The sequence below is a fragment of the Triticum urartu genome, chromosome 4A (genome assembly GCF_056163025.1).
Source record: "Triticum urartu cultivar PI428250 chromosome 4A, HENAU_Tu73, whole genome shotgun sequence".
NCBI classification, from domain to species: domain Eukaryota; kingdom Viridiplantae; phylum Streptophyta; class Magnoliopsida; order Poales; family Poaceae; genus Triticum; species Triticum urartu.
Genome location: NC_141876.1, coordinates 614,985,172 through 615,004,446, shown reverse-complemented (window position 1 = coordinate 615,004,446; position 19,275 = coordinate 614,985,172). Strand labels below are relative to the sequence as shown.

At 39.1% G+C, this 19,275-nt stretch overlaps 1 protein-coding gene and 1 long non-coding RNA gene across 4 annotated transcripts in view; one reads left to right on the top strand and one right to left on the bottom strand.

Moving 5' to 3' along the window:
- Nucleotides 1–12,611: 12,611 nt before the first annotated feature.
- LOC125526526 (uncharacterized) overlaps nucleotides 12,612–19,275 on the bottom strand; it is a 33,506-nt gene continuing 26,842 nt past the window's right edge. The window contains exons 2-7 of one of the 3 annotated variants that reach the window (XR_015601885.1): nucleotides 15,543–15,786; nucleotides 14,655–14,705; nucleotides 14,403–14,570; nucleotides 14,223–14,310; nucleotides 13,922–14,119; nucleotides 12,612–13,026 (exon numbers count right to left, since the gene is read on the bottom strand). This is a non-coding gene — a long non-coding RNA (uncharacterized LOC125526526). Of the gene's footprint in view, nucleotides 13,027–13,921; nucleotides 14,120–14,222; nucleotides 14,311–14,402; nucleotides 14,706–15,542; nucleotides 15,787–19,275 lie in introns of all 3 variants that reach the window. The other 2 variants (XR_015601886.1, XR_015601887.1) reach the window with 2 other exon arrangements.
- Nucleotides 17,062–18,162, top strand: LOC147977372 (uncharacterized). The gene has a single exon (XM_087519311.1). The coding sequence runs from the start codon at nucleotides 17,062–17,064 to the stop codon at nucleotides 18,160–18,162; it is 1,101 nt and encodes a 366-aa protein (XP_087375437.1).

The following is a 19,275-nucleotide window of genomic DNA, read 5'->3' as shown; positions in this document are numbered from 1 at the left end:
TATTGGTGGTGGTGGACAAGTTTTCCCGGTACGCCCATTTCATTCCATTGTCGCATCCCTTCACGGCATTCCAAGTGGCTCAGGTATTTGTCAACAACATCTACAAACTCCATGGACTGCCAACGGCGATTGTTTCAGACCGCGACCCCATCTTCACCTACACTATGTGGAAAGAGATGTTCAGATTGACTCATATCGAACTTCGCATGAGCACAGCGCGGCACTGATACGTCTCAACTGTATCTATAATTTTTGGTCGTTCCACGCTATTATAGTATATGTTTTGGATGTTTAATGGGCTTTATTATGCACTTTTATATTATTTTTGGGACTAACCTATTAACCGAAGGCCCAGTGTAAATTGTTGTTTTTTTGCCTATTTCAGTGTTTCACAGAAAAGGAATATCAAACGGAACGAAACCTTCGTGAGGATCTTTTTCGGAACAAACGCAATCCAGGAAACTTGGAGTGGAGGTCAAGGAAGCAACGAGGCGGCCACGAGGTAGGGAGGCGCTCCTAGGGGTAGGCGCGTCCTACCCTCGTGGGCTCCTCGTAGCTCCACCAACCTACTTCTTTCACCTATATATACTCTTATACCCTGAAAACATCCAGGGGAGCCACGAAACCAATTTTCCACAGCCGCAACCTTCTGTACCCATGAGATCCCATCTGGGGACCTTTTCCGGCGATCTGCCGGAGGGGGATTCGATCACAAGGGCTTGTACATCAACACCATAGCCTCTCCGATGATGTGTGAGTAGTTTACCACAGACCTTCGGGTCCATAGTTATTAGCTAGATGGCTTATTCTCTCTCTTTGGTTCTCAATACAAAGTTCTCCTCAATGTTCTTGGAGATCTATTCGATGTAATACTTTTTGTGGTGTGTTTGTCGAGGTCCGATGAATTGTGGGTTTATGATCAAGATTATCTATGAACAATATTTGGTTCTTCTCTGAATTCTTATATGCATGATTTGATATCTTTGCAAGTCTCTTCGAATTATCGGTTTAGTTTGGCCTACTAATTGATCTTTCTTGCAATGGGAGAAGTCCTTAGCTTTGGGTTCAATCTTGCGGTGCTTGATCCCAGTGATAGAAAGGGAACCGACACGTATTGTATTATTGCCATCGAGGATAAAAAGATGGGGTTTATATCATATTGCTTGAGTTTATCCCTCTACATCATGTCATCTTGCTTAATGCGTTACTCTGTTCTTGTGAACTTAATACTCTAGATGCATGCTGGATAGCGGTCTATGTGTGGAGTAGTAGTAGTAGATGCAGAATCGTTTCGGTCTACTTGACACGGACGTTGATGCCTATGTTCATGATCATGCCTAGATATTCTCATAACTATGCGCTTTTCTATCAATTGCTCGGCAGTAATTTGTTCACCCACCGTAATATATGATATCTTGAGAGAAGCCACTAGTGAAACCTATGGCCCCCGGTCTACTTTACATCATATAAGTTTACGATCTATAATTCTAGTTTACTATTTATTTTGCAATCTTTACTTTTCAGTCTATACAACAAAAATACCAAAAATATTTATCTTATTATCTTTATCAGATCTCACTTTTGCAAGTGGCCGTGAAGGGATTAACAACCCCTTTATCGCATTGGTTGCAAGGTTCTTATTTGTTTGTGCAGGTACTATGCGATTTGCGTGTAGTCTCCTACTGGATTGATACCTTGGTTCACAAAAACTAAGGGAAATACTCACGCTACTTTGCTGCATCACCCTTTCCTCTTCAAGGGAAAACCAATGCATGCTCAAGAGGTAGCAAGAAGGATTTCTGGCGCCGTTGCCGGGGAGATCTACCCAAGTCAATACATACCAAGTACCCATCACAAACTCTTATCCTTCGCATTACATTATTTTCCATTTGCCTCTCATTTTCCTCTCCCCCACTTCACCTTTGCCATTTTATCCGCCCTTTTTCCCGTTCGTCTCTTTTCACTTGCCTCTTGTTTGCTTGTGTGTTGGATTGATTGTTTGTCACGATGGCTCAAGATAATACTAAATTGTGTGACTTTTCCAATACCAACAATAATGATTTTATTAGCACTCCGATTGCTCCTACTACCGATGTTGAATCTTGTGAAATCAATACCGCTTTGTTGAATCTTGTTATGAAAGATCAATTTTCTGGCCTTCCTAGTGAAGATGCCTCTACCCATCTAAACAACTTCGTTGATTTGTGCGATATGCAAAAGAAGAAAGATGTGGATAATGATATTTCTAAATTGAAGCTATTTCCATTTTCGCTTAGAGATCGTGCTAAAACTTGGTTCTCTTCTTTGCCTAAAAATAGTATTGATTCATGGAATAATTGCAAAGATGCTTTTATCTCTAAGTATTTTCCTCCCGCTAAGATCATCTCTCTTAGAAACGATATTATGAATTTTAAGCAACATGAGCATGAGCATGTTGCACAATCTTGGGAGAGGATGAAATTAATGATACGTAATTGGCCTACACATGGTTTGAATTTATGGATGATTATACAAAAAAATTATGCTAGATTGAATTTTGCTTCTAGAAATCTTTTAGATTCGGCCGCGGGAGGCACTTTTATAGAAATCACTTTAGGAGAAGCTACTAAACTCCTAGATAATATTATGGTTAATTATTCTCAATGGCACACCGAAAGATCCACTAGTAAAAAAGTTCATGCTATTGAAGAGATTAATGTTTTAAGTGGAAAGATGGATGAACTTATGAAATTGTTTGCTAGTAAAAGTATTTCTTCTGATCCTAATGATATGCCTTTGTCCACCTTGATTGAGAATAATAATGAATCTATGGTTGTGAATTTTGTTGATAGGAACAATTTTGGTAACAACGCGTATAGAGGAAATTTTAATTCTAAGTCGTTCCATAGTAATTCCTCTAATAATTATGGCAATTCCTACAACAAACCTTATGGAAATTTTAACAAGATGCCCTATGATTTTGAGACCAGTGTTAAATAATTTATGGATTCGCAAAAGAATTTCGATGCTTTGATTGAAGAAAAATTGCTTAAGATTGATGAGTTGGCTAGGAACATGGATAGAATTTCTCTTGATGTTGATTCTTTGAAACTTAGATCTATTCCACCTAAGTATGATATCAATGAGTCTCTCAAAGCCATGAGATTTCCATTGATGAGTGCAAAGAAAGAACCGCTAGGATGCATGCTAAAAAAGATTGCTTTGTGAAAGCGTGTTCTTCTAGTTTTCATGATAATAATGATGAAGATCTAAAAGTTATTGATGTGTTTACTATTAAATCTTTGTTTTCCAATATGAATCTTGATAAAGATGGGACTAGAGATGAGTCAACTTTAGTTAGAAAACGTCCCAATGATTCGGAGTTTTTAGATCTTGATGCAAAAATTGGTAAAAGTGGAATTGAAGAGGTCAAAACTTTACATAGCAATGAACCCACTATTTTGGATTTCAAGGAATTTAATTATGATAATTTCTCTTTGATAGATTGTATTTCCTTGTTGCAATCCGTGTTAAATTCTCCTCATGCTTATGATCAAAATAAGGCCTTTACTAAACATATTGTTTATGCTTTAATGCAATCTTATGAAGAAAAGCTTGAATTAGAAGTTTCTATTCCTAGAAAACTTTATGATGAGTGGGAATCTACTATTAAAATTAATATTAAAGATCATGAATGCTATGCTTTATGTGATTTGGGTACTAGTGTTTCCACGATTCCAAAAACTTTGTGTGATATGTTAGGTTTCCGTGAATTTGATGATTGTTCTTTAAATTTGCATCTTGCGGATTCCACCATTAAGAAACCTATGGGAAGGATTAATGATGTTCTTATTGTTGCAAATAGGAATTATGTGCCCGTAGATTTCATTGTTCTTGATATAGATTGCAATCCTACATGTCCTATTATTCTTGGTAGATCTTTCCTTAAAACGATTGGTGTAATTATTGACATGAAAGAAGGAAATATTAGATTCCAATTTCCATTAAGGAAAGGCTCGGAACACTTTCCTAGAAAGAAAATTAAATTGCCTTATGAATCTATTATGAGAGCCACTTATGGATTGCATACCAAAGATAACAATACCTAGATCTATTCTTGTTTTTATGCCTAGCTAGGGGCGCTAAACGATAGCGCTTGTTGGGAGGCAACCCAATTTTATTTTTGCTCCTTGCTTTTTGTTCCTGTTTAGTAATAAATAAATCATCTATCCTCTGTTATGATTGTGTTTTTATGTTTTAATTAGTGTTTGTGCCAAGTAAAGCCTTTAGGATCTTCTTGGGTGATTGTTATTTGATCTTGCTGAAAAAAACAGAAAGTATGCGCTCACGAGAATAATTTTCATTTTTTACCAGAGAGCGATAAAATATAAATTCCATCTGCAGTAGATCAATATACAAATTATTTAGGACTTCCTAATTTTTAAGGAATTTTGGAGTTATAGAAGTATTAAAAACCTACAGATTACTACAGACTGTTCTGTTTTTGACAGATTCTGTTTTTCGTGTGTTGTTTGCTTATTTTGATGAATCTATGGCTAGTATCGGGGGGTATGAACCATAGAGAAGTTGGAATACAGTAGGTTTCACACCAATATAAATAAATAATGAGTTCATTACAGTACCTTAAAGTGGCGGTTTGTTTTCTTATACTAATGGAGCTCATGAGATTTTCTGTTCAGTTTTGTGTTGTGAAGTTTTCAAGTTTTTGGGTAAAGATTTGATGGATTTTGGAACAAGGAGTGGCAAGAGCCTAAGCTTGGGGATGCCCAAGGCACCCCAAGGTAAAATTCAAGGACAACCAAAAGCCTAAGCTTGGGGATGCCTCGGAAGGCATCCCCCCTTTCGTCTTCATCTATCGGTAACTTTACTTGAGGCTATATTTTTATTCACCACATGATATGTGTTTTGCTTGGTGCGTCTTGTATGATTTGAGTCTTTGCTTTTTAGTTTACCACAATCATCCCTGCTGTACACACCTTTTGGGAGAGACACACATGAATTGGAATTTATTAGAATACTCTATGTGCTTCACTTATACCTTTTTAGAGCATGGTGGTAGTTTTATTTTATAGAAATTATTGATCTCTCATGCTTCACTTATATTATTTTGAGAGCCTTTTAGAACAGCATGGTAATTTTCTTTGGTTATGAAATTAGTCCTAATATGATAGGCATCCAAGATGGGTATAATAAAAACTTTCATATAAGGTGCATTGAATACTATGAGAAGTTTGATTCCTTATGATTATTTTGAGATATGAAGATGGTGATATTAGAGTCATGCTAGTTGAGTAGTTGTGAATTTGAGAGATACTTGTGTTAAAGTTTGTGATTCCCATAGCATGCACATATGGTGAACCGTTATGTGATGAAGTGAGAGCATGCTTTATTTTTTGATTGTCTTCCTTATGAGTGGCGGTCGGGGACGAGCGATGGTCTTTTCCTACCAATCTATCCCCCTAGAAGCATGCGTGTAATACTTTGTTTCGATAACTAATACATTTTTGCAATAAGTATGTGAGTTCTTTATGACTAATGTTGAGTCCATGGATTATACGCACTCTCACCCTTCCACCATTGCTAGCCTCTCTAGTACCGCGCAGCTTTCACCGGTACCATAAACCCACCATTTGCCTTCCTCAAAACAGCCACCATACCTACCTATTATGGCATTTCCATAGCCATTCCGAGATATATTGCCATGCAACTTTCGCTGTTCCATTTATTATGACACGCTTCATCATTGTCATATTGCTTTGCATGATCATGTAGTAGACATCGTATTTGTGGCAAAGCCACCTTTCATAATTTCACACATGTCACTCTTGATTCATTGCACATTCCGGTACACTGCCGGAGGCATTCACATAGAGTCATATTTTGTTCTAAGTATCAAGTTGTAATTCTTGAGTTGTAAGTAAATAAAAGTGTGATGATCATCATTATTAGAGCATTGTCCCATGTGAGGAAAGGATGATGGAGACTATGATTCCCCCACAAGTCGGGATGAGACTCCAGACGAAAAAAGAGAAAAAAAGAGGCCATAAAAAAGAGAAAAAAAGGCCCAAATAAAACAAATGAGAGAAAAAGAGAGAAGGGGCAATGCTACTATCCTTTTTCCACACTTGTGCTTCAAATTAGCACCGTGATCTTCATGATATAGGGTCTCCTATTTTGTCACTTTCATATACTAGTGGGAATTTTTCATTATAGAACTTGGCTTCTATATTCCAGTGATGGGCTTCCTCAAAATTGCCCTAGGTCTTCGTGAGCAAGCAAGTTGGATGCACACCCACTTAGTTTCTTGTTGAGCTTTCATACACTTATAGCTCTAGTGCATCCGTTGCATGGCAATCCCTACTCACTCACATTGATATCTATTGATGGGCATCTCCATAGCCCATTGATACGCATAGTTGATGTGAGACTATCTTCTCCATTTTGTCTTCTCCACAACCACCATTATATTCCACCTATAGTGCTATATCCATGGCTCACGCTCATGTATTGCGTGAAGATTGCAAAAGTTTGAGAACATCAAAAGTATGAAACAATTGCTTGGCTTATCATCGGGGTTGTGCATGATTTAAATATCTTTTGTGATGAAGATTGAGCATAGCCAGACTATATGATTTTGTAGGGATAGCTTTCTTTGGCCATGTTATTTTGAGAAGACATAATTGCTTGGTTAGTATGCTTGAAGTATTATTATTTTTATGTCAATATTAAACTTTTGTCTTGAATCTTTTGGATCTGAATATTCATGCCACAATAAAGAAAATTACATTGAAAATTACATTAGGAAGCATTCCACATCAAAAATTATGTTTTTATCATTTACCTACTCGAGGACGAGCAGGCACCCGCAGACAGATGGGCAGTCCAAACGAGTCAATCAATGCCTGGAGACCTATTTGAGATGCTTCGTCCACGCTTGCCCAACCAAGTGGTCTCATTGGCTGGCCCTCACCGAGTTTTGGTACAACACTTCTCCTCACTCTGCCCTTGGAACATCCCCGTTTGAAGCCTTGTATGGGCATGCGCCACGGCATTTTGGCATCATCGACCCCCTGTCGTGTGCGGCTCCGAACCTGGAGGATTGGCTGCAAGACCGGGCGCAGATGGAGGCTTTGCTTTGTCAGCATCTTCTTCGCTCTCGTCAGCAGATGAAAGAGTCCGCTGACAAGAAAAGATCAGCCCACGTGTTCGCTGTGAAAGATTGGGTGTTCTTGAAGATTCAACCATACATTCAACGGTCGCTGGCTACAAGAGCTAACCAAAAACTGTCCTTCGGGTATTTTGGTCCATTTCAGGTGGTGCAACGGGTCGGCCAGGTCGCCTACAAGCTTCAGCTTCCCGCCTCATGCAACATCCACCCGGTATTTCACGTGTCCCAGCTACGCCGGGCCTTGCCGTCGGCAGAACAAGCTTTGGACGAACTGCCAGCGGAGGCGGCGGCCAACCCCGAGCCAGTGGAGATCCTCGACACTTGTCTTCGCCGTCGCGGTACGGCTCAGGTTCCTCAAGTACTCATTCGCTGGACGGAGCAACCGGCTTCGGTGGCGACTTGGGAAGACCGATAGGAGCTCCAGCACCATTACCCAGCCGCTCCAGCTTGGGGACAAGCTGGTTCTCAAGAAGGGGGAAATGTTACGGCCCAACCTACCACTACTACTACAGCAGCCCGCCAAGAAGATGGAGTGCAGCGTCGGACCCAGAGAGCCCACGAGCCCAACAAGTGCAAGAACGGTGACGGCTGCCATGGCAGCATCCAGGGTGATCGGGGCGTCATTGCAACAGTAGCAGGTGCCCAGCCCTGCTAGCTCATCGGAGGAGCACCCTCATATTGGATGGCAGACCACCATGAATTTGGAGCTCTCCGGCCTAACCTTCCTCGTGCAGCTAGCGCTGCTCTCCGCAGCCACCATGTGCAATTTGTGAGAAGGAAATGGAAGAAAAGGGGGAATGGATAAGAACCGTGGTAATTGTGGACGGGAGCCACGAGCTAACATGAAGCCTCTAGAAAAAAGGAAATCTGGCCGTTGGTTGCCTTGTAACTTGGACGGTGTGATGCAAGGCAGAACCCCATGCTCGATTGGCCGGCAGACTACGAGCATAATTGGTTTGATGCCAAAAGTTGGCATGCCAAATTTTGGCAATTGCCAAATGTTGGCTAGAGATTGATTGCTTGCCAATTTCCGCTGCCAATCTCACAAAAGATTGCCAAATGTTGGTAACAAACAATTATGCTCTACAAGTGTTTCCCATTTAGAAACCCAGATTTTGGGCACCTAAATACCACCGTGTGGTACATATATTGCTGATGTGGTCTACTTCGAATGTATATAGCATCACCTGGCCTAGGTCCCTTTTCTTTACTTTTATCCGCATCAACATCGCCTGCCGACCATAATATATCTATAGGCAACCCATGAACCTAAATTTGCACCTAAACTAATCCCATGATTATTTGGTCTATCTATGAGCCATGGTTCAAACTGCCACCTTTCTAGGAAGGAGGGACCAGACACTCGGACAATACATTTCATGGAGGTACAAGATAACCCATGGAAAACACAAAGGGTAAAGTGGAGTCGAGAAATCAGAGTAAGGCAAAGGGAGTGTGAGATCTCCCTCCAATTGTATGTGGACCTGAGGTGTATAGAGACCAAAAGGTACTATGAAATATAACGACAACACATGTGATCTTGCACAACATGATCATAGAGAATCCGCGGAGGTCAAGTAGAGAAGTGTGACTTCGACTACAATGGAGCACATGTCATGCCTCAACATCAAGAAAATAGTACGATCCAAACATTTCTCGAAATGCATCGCAATATGCAGAATCGACAAAGCTCATGAAAACTCCGATATTATTTTGTGGAGCACCTGTGGGAACTTCAAGGGCAATAGTTCATCATGTATCATCATGCTTATATCATATTCAGATTTACTTTATTTAGACTAAATGCTGAGTTTGAATTTTAATATTTAAATTTTAAAACAATGAATTAAATGTTATTGAAACGCCTCCATTAGAAACATCAAGGTTTGTATTAATATGTTGTGCAAATGTGGTTGAAATAGGGGTTTATGTATGAGATGGATGTGAGATATAGCAAAGTAAAATAGTAGTTATGTTTTAGGGACCAAAATAACAAAACAAAGCACTTTTTCACCCATTTCTTGCTCGACAATTCGACCAAGAACTCATGGCCGCTCCGCAACCTCCTCGTTCGGCCTCTCCGTAGGTTCTGCATTCATGACTTCGTTGGTACATTCTCTTATGTACACTTTTGAGTATTATGTGCGCACTATGCTGCCTTCTCGTCTGATGAGTCACCACCCCTTACAGTAGCCCAACACCGTGTTCAACCCCAATATATTGTAGTTACCATCTTCCAGTTCAATTCTTTGTTACAAACTTGTTTTTCCGGCTGAATTTTCAGAGGGCTTATGACTTCAGTGAAATTTGGAGGCTCATTTATGAATAATATTATAGTTTCTTTCCTATCCATCGTTGAGCTGACAATGACATCATCCAAAAAGCGTACTTAAGTTGCATCCACAACAAGACTTTTTTCATGAGTGAATGCGTAGAGTTGATTCTTGCCGCCTTTATGTCTTTTATTTCTTAAATATAGAAACAGCTTATATTTATTTTGCTCCCTCTTTTGTTTATTACAAAGATTTTTTAAATTATTTTTTGTCTAGACTTTGGTAAAAATATAAATTTGTCGAATTGACATTCTTCTATTCCCTCTAGTGTTTTGTCTATATTTGTTTTTTTAAATAAAAAATAATTTCTCCACTTGATAATGATATTTTTTTGTGTTTATTCAGAAATATCTTGTCGAGAGAAGAATATATAATGTTATTGCTTTTGTTTGCAATAATATTTAATTCCTTTTTCTTGCACTTTGTTTCATACTTGTTTTATTTTTAATAAATTTTACTTCTTTTTTGTCTAAGAACCGAGTGTAACCAGAGTCAACATGGGTGTGAATGAGAGTTTACATATGTCAATGAATACAGATTTCCAACATCATATCGAGCAAAACATGTCCCACACTTTACACCAATTTATACTAAACATTTATAATTTTTTATGGTCCATTATGTTGCTAAATCATTAATATATGACAATTTATACTTTATTTAACGAACAATATTACCTAAACATTATTGTTTCCAACAACAAGAACCATGTACATGTTTAATTATTTTGATCGAGGGGAAAATTATACTATATTTTAGAACCATATTACGTTTAAAATATGTCAAAATCACATTTGTCAATGGAATAATTTCTGCCAGTTATGTGTACCATAATGCATCCACATATGTTTTTTTTTCAGTTAGTATTTTTCAATACCTCCATACAAAAGCATCTTTAAGTACCATTAAGATGGTTCTACAATGTACGAGGGTAATAGATATGGTAACAAAGTTCTATATAATACAATTGTCTATGTTAGTTATAATTAATAAGAGTGACTATTCTACACCCGGGCTCACCAACACCCGAATGTGAACAGTAAATTCAAAAAGTTCTGAAAAATACAGGGAGCGAAGATGCTCTTGTGCACAAGGTTTGTACAAATTTTTGTGGTGTTTGCACATCTTATGAGCTCGTGCCAAAAAAATTGAGGTGTGTGAAAAACTTTGAATAAGAACACTATTCAGAGCCAATTTTTTTGTACGGGCACCTCAGATGTGCAAACAAGGAAAAAATTGCACAGATGAGCATCTTGGATGCATAAAAAATCCAAATGTTTTTAATTGTTTATACTAGAGAACAATACCATTAGGAAGTCCCACATGACGTCCATGCCCCATGGAGATGTCATCGAACCCACGATGGCCGACAAGTTAGAGTCAATCCTCATTCATTTGTTTCGTGCGGTCTGTATGGTCGAGTTTTTTCTTAACCATGTTAGCAAATCTCCTCGTATATCTTACTTTTACTAACACTAGTAAGGTTGCATGTGCAACGAACGTCTCGATTTGCATATGTCTCGGTAAACCATGACAAACATGCATTTAAAAGTACCCAAGATTAGATCAATAGTGGGCACCGGGTCCATATATTGCCCGTGAAAATGGCTATGAGAATGAAATATATGTATATAATACAAATACACAATTGATAAAAAAGACATATGACCAAAAAGGGGAAATTGTGGTGGAGAAAATCGAACATAACGTTTTGGACAACAATGGCCAACCATCACGTGACTTATGTAGATTCACTTCAAGTCTGATTGTTAGATATCTTCTATTACAAGGCGCTAATGCATAATAATAAATTAGAATTCCTGCAAAATAAAAACCCGAAAAGGGCATATAGAAACCAAACAATCAATCCACTTGTATAACACTATCACATCTCTGTTCAAATGTCCTCACTAAGATTTGGTTTTGTGCTTCCTATTTATCCTTATTCATTACTAAAAAGGTATTAAGCTGCTCATAGATCCGCATGCAACATTGGAGGCCGATACATTCATAGTTTTTCACAAAAATAGAAGACGCTTCGCAAGCATGACTCATATTACCATACACTTTTAGTATTTACTGCCTGTAATGACAAAAAACCGGCAAGAATACATTCATATATAATACAACATGGTACCATACTTTACAAATTACTTCCGTTAGCTAGCAACCCAAAATTATAGATCTCAATTGAAATAAAATGCTAGTGCAACAACCAAAGAACATATTCAGCCATGTTGACACCAACCAGCAAAAAAAAGGTTGTTAACCCCTGGAAAAAAAGTGAATTGTTCTTCGAGTATACTATTTAGATAACATATTTGCTCCATTCTATTAAAGTAACTTTGACCAAGCTCAATTTTCAGGTCTAAAGTCCCAAGCCTAATGGAAAAAATGCATATAGACATACCTGAATAATGGTTGCGTGATGGTTAAATTAGCCAACCACTTCCTCTAAAAAGATTTGGATTCAAGATGTTTTACATGAACAATTTGTATTCAATGCCCAAGTATTAAAGAACTAATTTGAGTTTTGCTACTATAGACCCTCAATCCAATAATACCATTTCTACGAATAAGAACCTTAGTTTGTTTCTTGTAGTGAGTCCACCACCTGGGTAAAAAGATCTAGAAATGACTTCACCCATGGTTAAACCAAAAAAAAAAAATATTTATGTGGCACATAGAACCTGTTGCCCTGGTAGGCACAAACTTAGTAAATAGAAGATGTTTAATCTAGACATCATGAATTGCCATCTTGATGTATTGCAAAAAATTAACAACACTGAAGTATAGAACACCATACCTTGAAATAACTGCAACATGCTGACTGGCAAAATAGTTATAACCTATGCCCATAGAATGTGTGAGAAGGGACGAGATAGTGCATTACTATAACAATCTACTAGATCATTGATGGCGCGAGTTGCCGCGCCCGTCTATTTTGTCAATAAAATAATGAGCATCGATGAACTTATGTAAAAAATTGGATAATAGTGCACCCACTCATTTTATTTTGAAAGAATGATATAATTATTTGGGAAAGCTATATGGTAATCTCTGTAATAGAATATGAACAACACAAACTTGATGTGTTCAGATGGTGGGGGTGAAATAAATCCGAAGAAAATTATTTGCAACACACGATATCATCATTTTGACAAAAGCTTTAGCAAAGCACATAATATGAAACAAACTGAAATTAGTGTTACATGCCCCAAAAAAAATCGTGCAGCCTTTTGTCAAAGTTTAGTGCGCTGCACGTACCACCACCTGCATCATCATCATCTATCCTTGCATCAACACGATCACATAGAATCGATCATTGTTTCTCCATCTAAGTTGTATGTCCCAAGATTGCTCGGCGACAAGTTGATACCAAATTTTTCGTTCAAGAGTAAAGAAAATCAAGTCTTTCCTCTCTTTTTTATTCATTCAAAAACATTGGGATTAGTGATCTTCAGGATGAAGTCTCGGTCGTAAACATCATTCACTTACAAAATACTCCCTCCATTTCTTTTTACTCTGCATATAAGATTTGGTCAAAGTCAAACTACACAAAGTTTGAGCAAATTTATATAAAAAAATGAACATCTACAATACTAAAACTATATAGTATGAAAATATGTATCATGGTGCATCTGATAATATTGATTTCATATTGTGAATGTTTATATATTTTTAATATAAAGTTAGTCAAACTCTACAAAGCTTGACTTTGATCAAACCTTATATGCGAACTAAAAAGAAACGGAGGGAGTAGAAGATAACACATAAATAATATTTTGATCGAAGTCTAAGGAGTGATGGCACACACAATAGTAGGAACAACTAAAATAGTAGTACAATCACATAAAATCAAACCATGTTCTCAGATATTTTTCAATATATGGAGATAAGATTGTTAAGTGCATATAAAGTTAAATATAATTGAACTGCAAAAAGAGACGGACAATGCAAGATTTACCATGTGATAGTTTCCTAACTGGAAAAAAGCAATAGGAAACACACATAAAAACTAACAACAGTATTTAAAATGGAAATGTTACACGTGCAAGTGTATATGCTTTCAAGGGAAGCCTAACTATACAATGATATTGCGACTATTTTTTCTAATTAAATTAGCAGTTTCCACGAAATAACCCATCTTATCCCTCCTGGAGTGATTCCTAATGGTAGTTACACTGCATCATAGGCAACTTGAGAGCAAGGATCTACCGGAGATATTGGTCTAAACCTCATTTTCACAGCTGATAGTTAAAGTAATTTTCTGTTGTGAGGTAATATATAAAGACAGATTGAGTTTATAGTATTGTAGCTCATCCCTTTTTAAAAAAGTCTTTTAGCTCATAAACCCCCTGAAATTGGCGAAAAACAGCAAACGAACAACTGAAAGCACATAGATGGCAATCAATATCACCTTCAGGAAATGCATGTTACATGAAGCACATGTAACCAATATGTCAAAACAGATATGCACCGGCATTTGTCCCCGAGTCCTTAACACTGAATAGGATACCATGTCTTAAGCTTCAGAATACATGTTTGGATACTTGTTCCAACCAATGAATGCATAAATGAATCGCAAATGGACCATGGAAGTCAAGTAGTACAGAACCTGCAGTATTCCACACTCTGGAAGTTAGGATTATATTCCAAACTTTAGTTAAACATTACAATCGCCTAATAGTATGTAACACGACAAAAATAGTCTGACATACCTCCTTTTTTTTACTTGGTATTACAAACGAAGGATTGATGAAAAACAAACACCACGTGGTGTGTATTACCTACACATTCAAGATGTTCCTGCGAGAAGGAACATCATAATCAGAACATTATTATTTTATAGAAATATAGTTCGCAACATTGGAATGCTCTGTACGAAGATTGTCTCTTACCTCCTATTCTGTTTGATACTGCTGCAGCATTGGAATTGTTAGATGAACTACCAACAAAAGCGTTGTTTCTCTTCAGATGAGGCACAGTTTGTAGAATGTAATCATGCTACCAACAGAAATATTTAACCTGCTGTCAAATGCTCCAACTATTCGACTCTGCTGAAAGTTCTGAAAAAAAAAGATTGCAGAATGAATTGCCATAATATTCCAGCTAGCAAATCCCTACTTGATAAAATTGCCCAAAAGCGAAACCTTGCAGGTGCCACATCCAAACTGTAACATGTCATTGCAGAAATAAGTGTGCTGTAATAAGGAAGAAGAAAAATCAGCAAAACATTATAAGAAATCAATAGTCCAGCTTGCAAAAAAGAAAAATTGTGTTCCTGCGAGTTACAATGTGCAAACACAGAAGCATGTGAATGGGCTACAGATTTCGTGTGTAAACTAATGGCTGCATGCAGTGTGAATGGAAAACTGAATAAACGAGCAGAAGTTGAATTTGGTGCTCACCGGCAGATTGACTTGAATGAGTGATCCTAATTCATCCACAACGTTGACCACTCTACAATTTTAAAATATATAGCCCATCAGGTCTCAGAAGCTAAGACGGGCAGGGATGGTAAGACGACGCATACAGGGAAGACGGGCAGGGCAAAAGTACGCCTATCCGTATCTCTCACTGGGCGTTTTCCCATCGAGGTCCAGATCCGGATTGCGGAGGATGAAAAGAGGTGCGACCACGAAGGATGGGGGAGGCGTCCAGCCGCGGCCTCTGCTCCTGTGCTCCTCTGGTTCGCTATGGCGGCAGCCCCTGACCACGCAGGAGCATGACACCGCGGACGGTGGCTTCCACCCAGCGGCGTGGTCTTCGTTGAGAAAATTGGCTATTTGCCACTTTCGATATTGGGCTCTCAATATTGGCTTCGCAAAAATGCCATTCAGCCCGTGTGCACTTTGATTACCATGCCATTTCCTCTTTTTCATTCCTTTTCCTTTTCTTTTCTCATTTTCTGCCACCTGAAGAGACCAAAATACCCCTAGCCTGTGCGCACGTACTAGTTTCACGATCTGCTTCGTTTTTACCATCCGACTTGAAACAAGGCCATTCAGAGCGCGCCGCCCGCCGAGATCATCGCTCACGAGTTCTCCAAGCCCCCTCCTCCCCAAGATCCATCGGCTCCACTTCTACCTGTGCATTGTGGTGCTGATTTTGCTTGCGGATTACTTGTAAGTGCGCCGCATTTGTCTGGGCGTCGCATGCCGCCGATCGCCTAGACGTTGCGCGCCGTCGATCGCTGGGTTCTGCAGCGGCAGAATGGAATCCAATCCTTCTACACAGTATTCTTCTACCTGTACCTTTGGTTATGTCATTACTTGTGTTAACCTGCACATCAGAGACAACTTACAGTTAGTCGAGGTATACTAGGGAAAATTGAGAATATGTAAATTCTATTCTGCATAGTTCAGTTAGCATGATGTCATGTTATCCAACATGCCATTGGAACCACATTAGATTCAGGCAAAGTGTACTAGCGAATTTTCTGAATCTCTTAATTTCTAGATGCTACAGTACTAGTTTAGTATGGTGGTTAACAAATAACTATCATGATGATGGCTCCTTTTTCCTAAAATGGAAGATTTGACGTTCTCCCTTTCTGTACACTACATATATGCGTTATTAAATCATGATTCATGACCATGATTTTTGACTTGTTTACGACCGCTAACTCAATCTCGTGTTCATGTTTTTCTGACTGTGTCAACTAGGCGTGATTTCGAGGTCGTGTTGGCAAGTGGTACTGATATTCCATTGTTATTCACTGATGCTTCTTCAACTGTACAAACAACAACACCTACCCCGGAAGTCGATTGGGATAACATACAAATAGTAGAGACACATGATGATGAAGGTAGAATTGAGCTGGTGAGTGAACATCAACTATGTGAGATTTTGGGCTTGAAGGATGAGGAATAGAGATCAAAGACGACTGGACCAAAGGGTCGTAGAATGGTTGAGCAGGCGGGTGATACTGAAGGTGCTGCCATTCCTGTTAGTGATGCCATACCAAATGAAATAGTGATTACATATGATAAGGACCACCCAAAAATGGAACTTGGCACTATGTACCCATCAATGAAGGAATTCAGGCTAGCAATGAGGCAATTTGCCATTAATGAGGAGTTTGATCTAGGCACGGAAAAGACAGATAAGAAGAGATTTAGAGGGTCCTGCAAGTCAAGTGAAGATTGCCCTTGGAGAATTGTTGGCAGCCTACAAGATGATAAGTGCACTATAAAGGTGAAATATGGATAACTATCTGACCTCCATTTATTATTTAAATTATGTATGTGTCTATTTCTATGTCCTATTGTACTACATAACTTCCATTCATTTTAAAATTCTATATCCCTAGGTCACAGTTTTAGTTGATCAACATGATTGTATTTCAAGCAGCAGGGTGAAGACCATAACACCATCTCAGAATTGGGTAGCTAGCAAGTCCGTCAGTATCCTTAGGGATTCACCCAATATGGGTGCTAAAGAATTGCAGAAAAAGTTGCATGAACAATACTCTACCACAATTTCATATGACACAGTTTGGAGGGTAGAGAAAAAGCTCTTGCGGAGGTTTATGGTAAATGGGAAGAGAGTTTTGAGATGTTATACAGATGGAAGGTTGAGGTACTGAAGAGGTTACCTGGAAGTGTTGTGGAGATTGAAGTACTAGAAACAGATGGTAATGTGTATTTTCATCGGATTGTTTGTGCACTTAAACCATGCATTGATGGTTTTCTAGAAGGGTGTAGGTTACATCTAAGTATAGATTCTACTGCACTGAATGGAAGATGGAATGGCCATTTAGCCTCAGCTACAGTAGTTGATGGTCACAATTGGATGTATCCACTTGCTTTTGGGTTCATAGCATCTGAGAATGAAGGAAATTGGACTTGGTTTGTGAATCAGCTGAAGAAGGCAATAGGAGATCCTCCACTTCTTGCAGTATGCACAGATGCGTGCAAAGGCTTGGAGAATGCGGTGAAGAATGTCTTTCCCACTGCTGAACAAAGGGAATGTTTTTACCATCTTATGAAGAATTTTGTGAAAAGGTTCCATGGGTTTGGAAGGATGTATCCGGCAGCAAGGGCTTATAGGGAAGAGGTGTTCACAGAACATATGACAAAAATTATTAAAGAATCAAATGAGGTATGGAACTGGTTAAGTCAATACCACACTCTCAAGTGGATGAGGTGTGTCTTCAATCCAGATATCAAGTGTGACTATATTACTAATAACGTAGTAGAAGTTTTTAACAATTGGATCCGGGACATTAAGGACTTACCTGTTGCTGAACTAGCCGACAAGATTAGAGAGATGATCATGCTTTTGTGGAGGAAGAGGAGAAGGATTGGAGAAAGACTACTATCTGGACGGATACTGCTGGTAATTATGATTCAGTTGAGGGCAAATACAAGAGGTTTGGGACATCTGGAAGTTGTGGAATTTACCAATTGGAGTGCAGAGGTGTGGGACAATAGCAAGAATTGTGAAAGGCATATTGTGAAGCTAAATCAACAAACATGTACTTGTCTTGAATGGCAACACACTGGTAGGCCATGTCAACATGTCTTGGCATTTGTGACCTCACAAAAGAGAGTAGACCTTGAACAGTTTGTGCATGAGTACTACTCAGTGGACAGATTCAAGGCGGCTTATGGAAGAGAGATTCAGCCAATGACAGATAAATCACAGTGGCCATGAGTGGAGCTACCATTTGCCGTGGGGGCACCACTTGCAAAAAGAAATAAAGGAAGGAACAGAAAATTGAGGATCAAAGGATGCCTTGAAGGTGGCCACAAGAAGAAAGGCACCAATGATGGTGTCAATGACGCCTCCAAAGATGGTAGCGCTGCTCCAACGAACACTAAGGGGAAGAAAATGATTAGAGGCCCAGTGACTTGCAAGAAATGCGGTGAAAAGGGTTATAGGCAAGCTAGTTACAAGTGCCCACTGAACGGAACCAAAAAAAGGTACGTGTTTTTTCTTTATATCAAAGCTTAAATTATCACCTCATGACAAAATATATTTTTTGTCTAATTTGCAGGAAGAGGAAGCCTAGAAAGAACGTTACAAAAGCTAGGCCAGCTGAACCTAGCACTCCGCAAAGGCCAACTAGAGAACAAATACTACAAGACAGCCAAGGCATGGTCACTAGAAGGTAATCAGCAACAACAAATAGCTCTGTATTCAACAATATAAAAATAATAAGCAAAATATTCATCTCATTGTGATAACACATACGTGCAGCCGCCTTGCTTTCTTGCTGGGAGAAAGTACTTCACAAGCCACAACAAGTACTCCAGAGAGGATGTGAGGGAGTCCTGGATTAAGGGGTGTTCGGATAGCCGAACTATACCTTCAGCCGGACTCCCGGACTATGAAGATACAAGATTGAAGACTCCGTCCCGCGTCCGGAAGGGACTTTCCTTGGCGTGGAAGGCAAGCTTGGCGATACGGATATGAAGATCTCCTACCATTGTAACTGACTCTATGTAACCCTAACCCTATCCGGTGTCTATATAAACCGGAGGGTTTTAGTCCGTAGGACAACATACACATCAACAATCATACCATAGGCTAGCTTCTAGGGTTTAGCCTCTCTGATCTCGTGGTAGATCTACTCTTGTACTACCCATATCATCAATATTAATCAAGCAGGACGTAGGGTTTTACCTCCATCGAGAGGGCCTGAACCTGGGTAAAACTTCGTGTCCCTTGCCTCCTGTTACCATCCGGCCTAGACGCACAGTTCGGGACCCCCTACCCGAGATCCGCCGGTTTTGACACCGACATTGGTGCTTTCCTTGAGAGTTC

Bases quoted from the DNA above. Each gene is read 5' to 3' on its own strand.
- LOC147977372 (XM_087519311.1), top strand. From the start codon at position 17,062: ATGTTATACAGATGGAAGGTTGAGGTACTGAAGAGGTTACCTGGAAGT.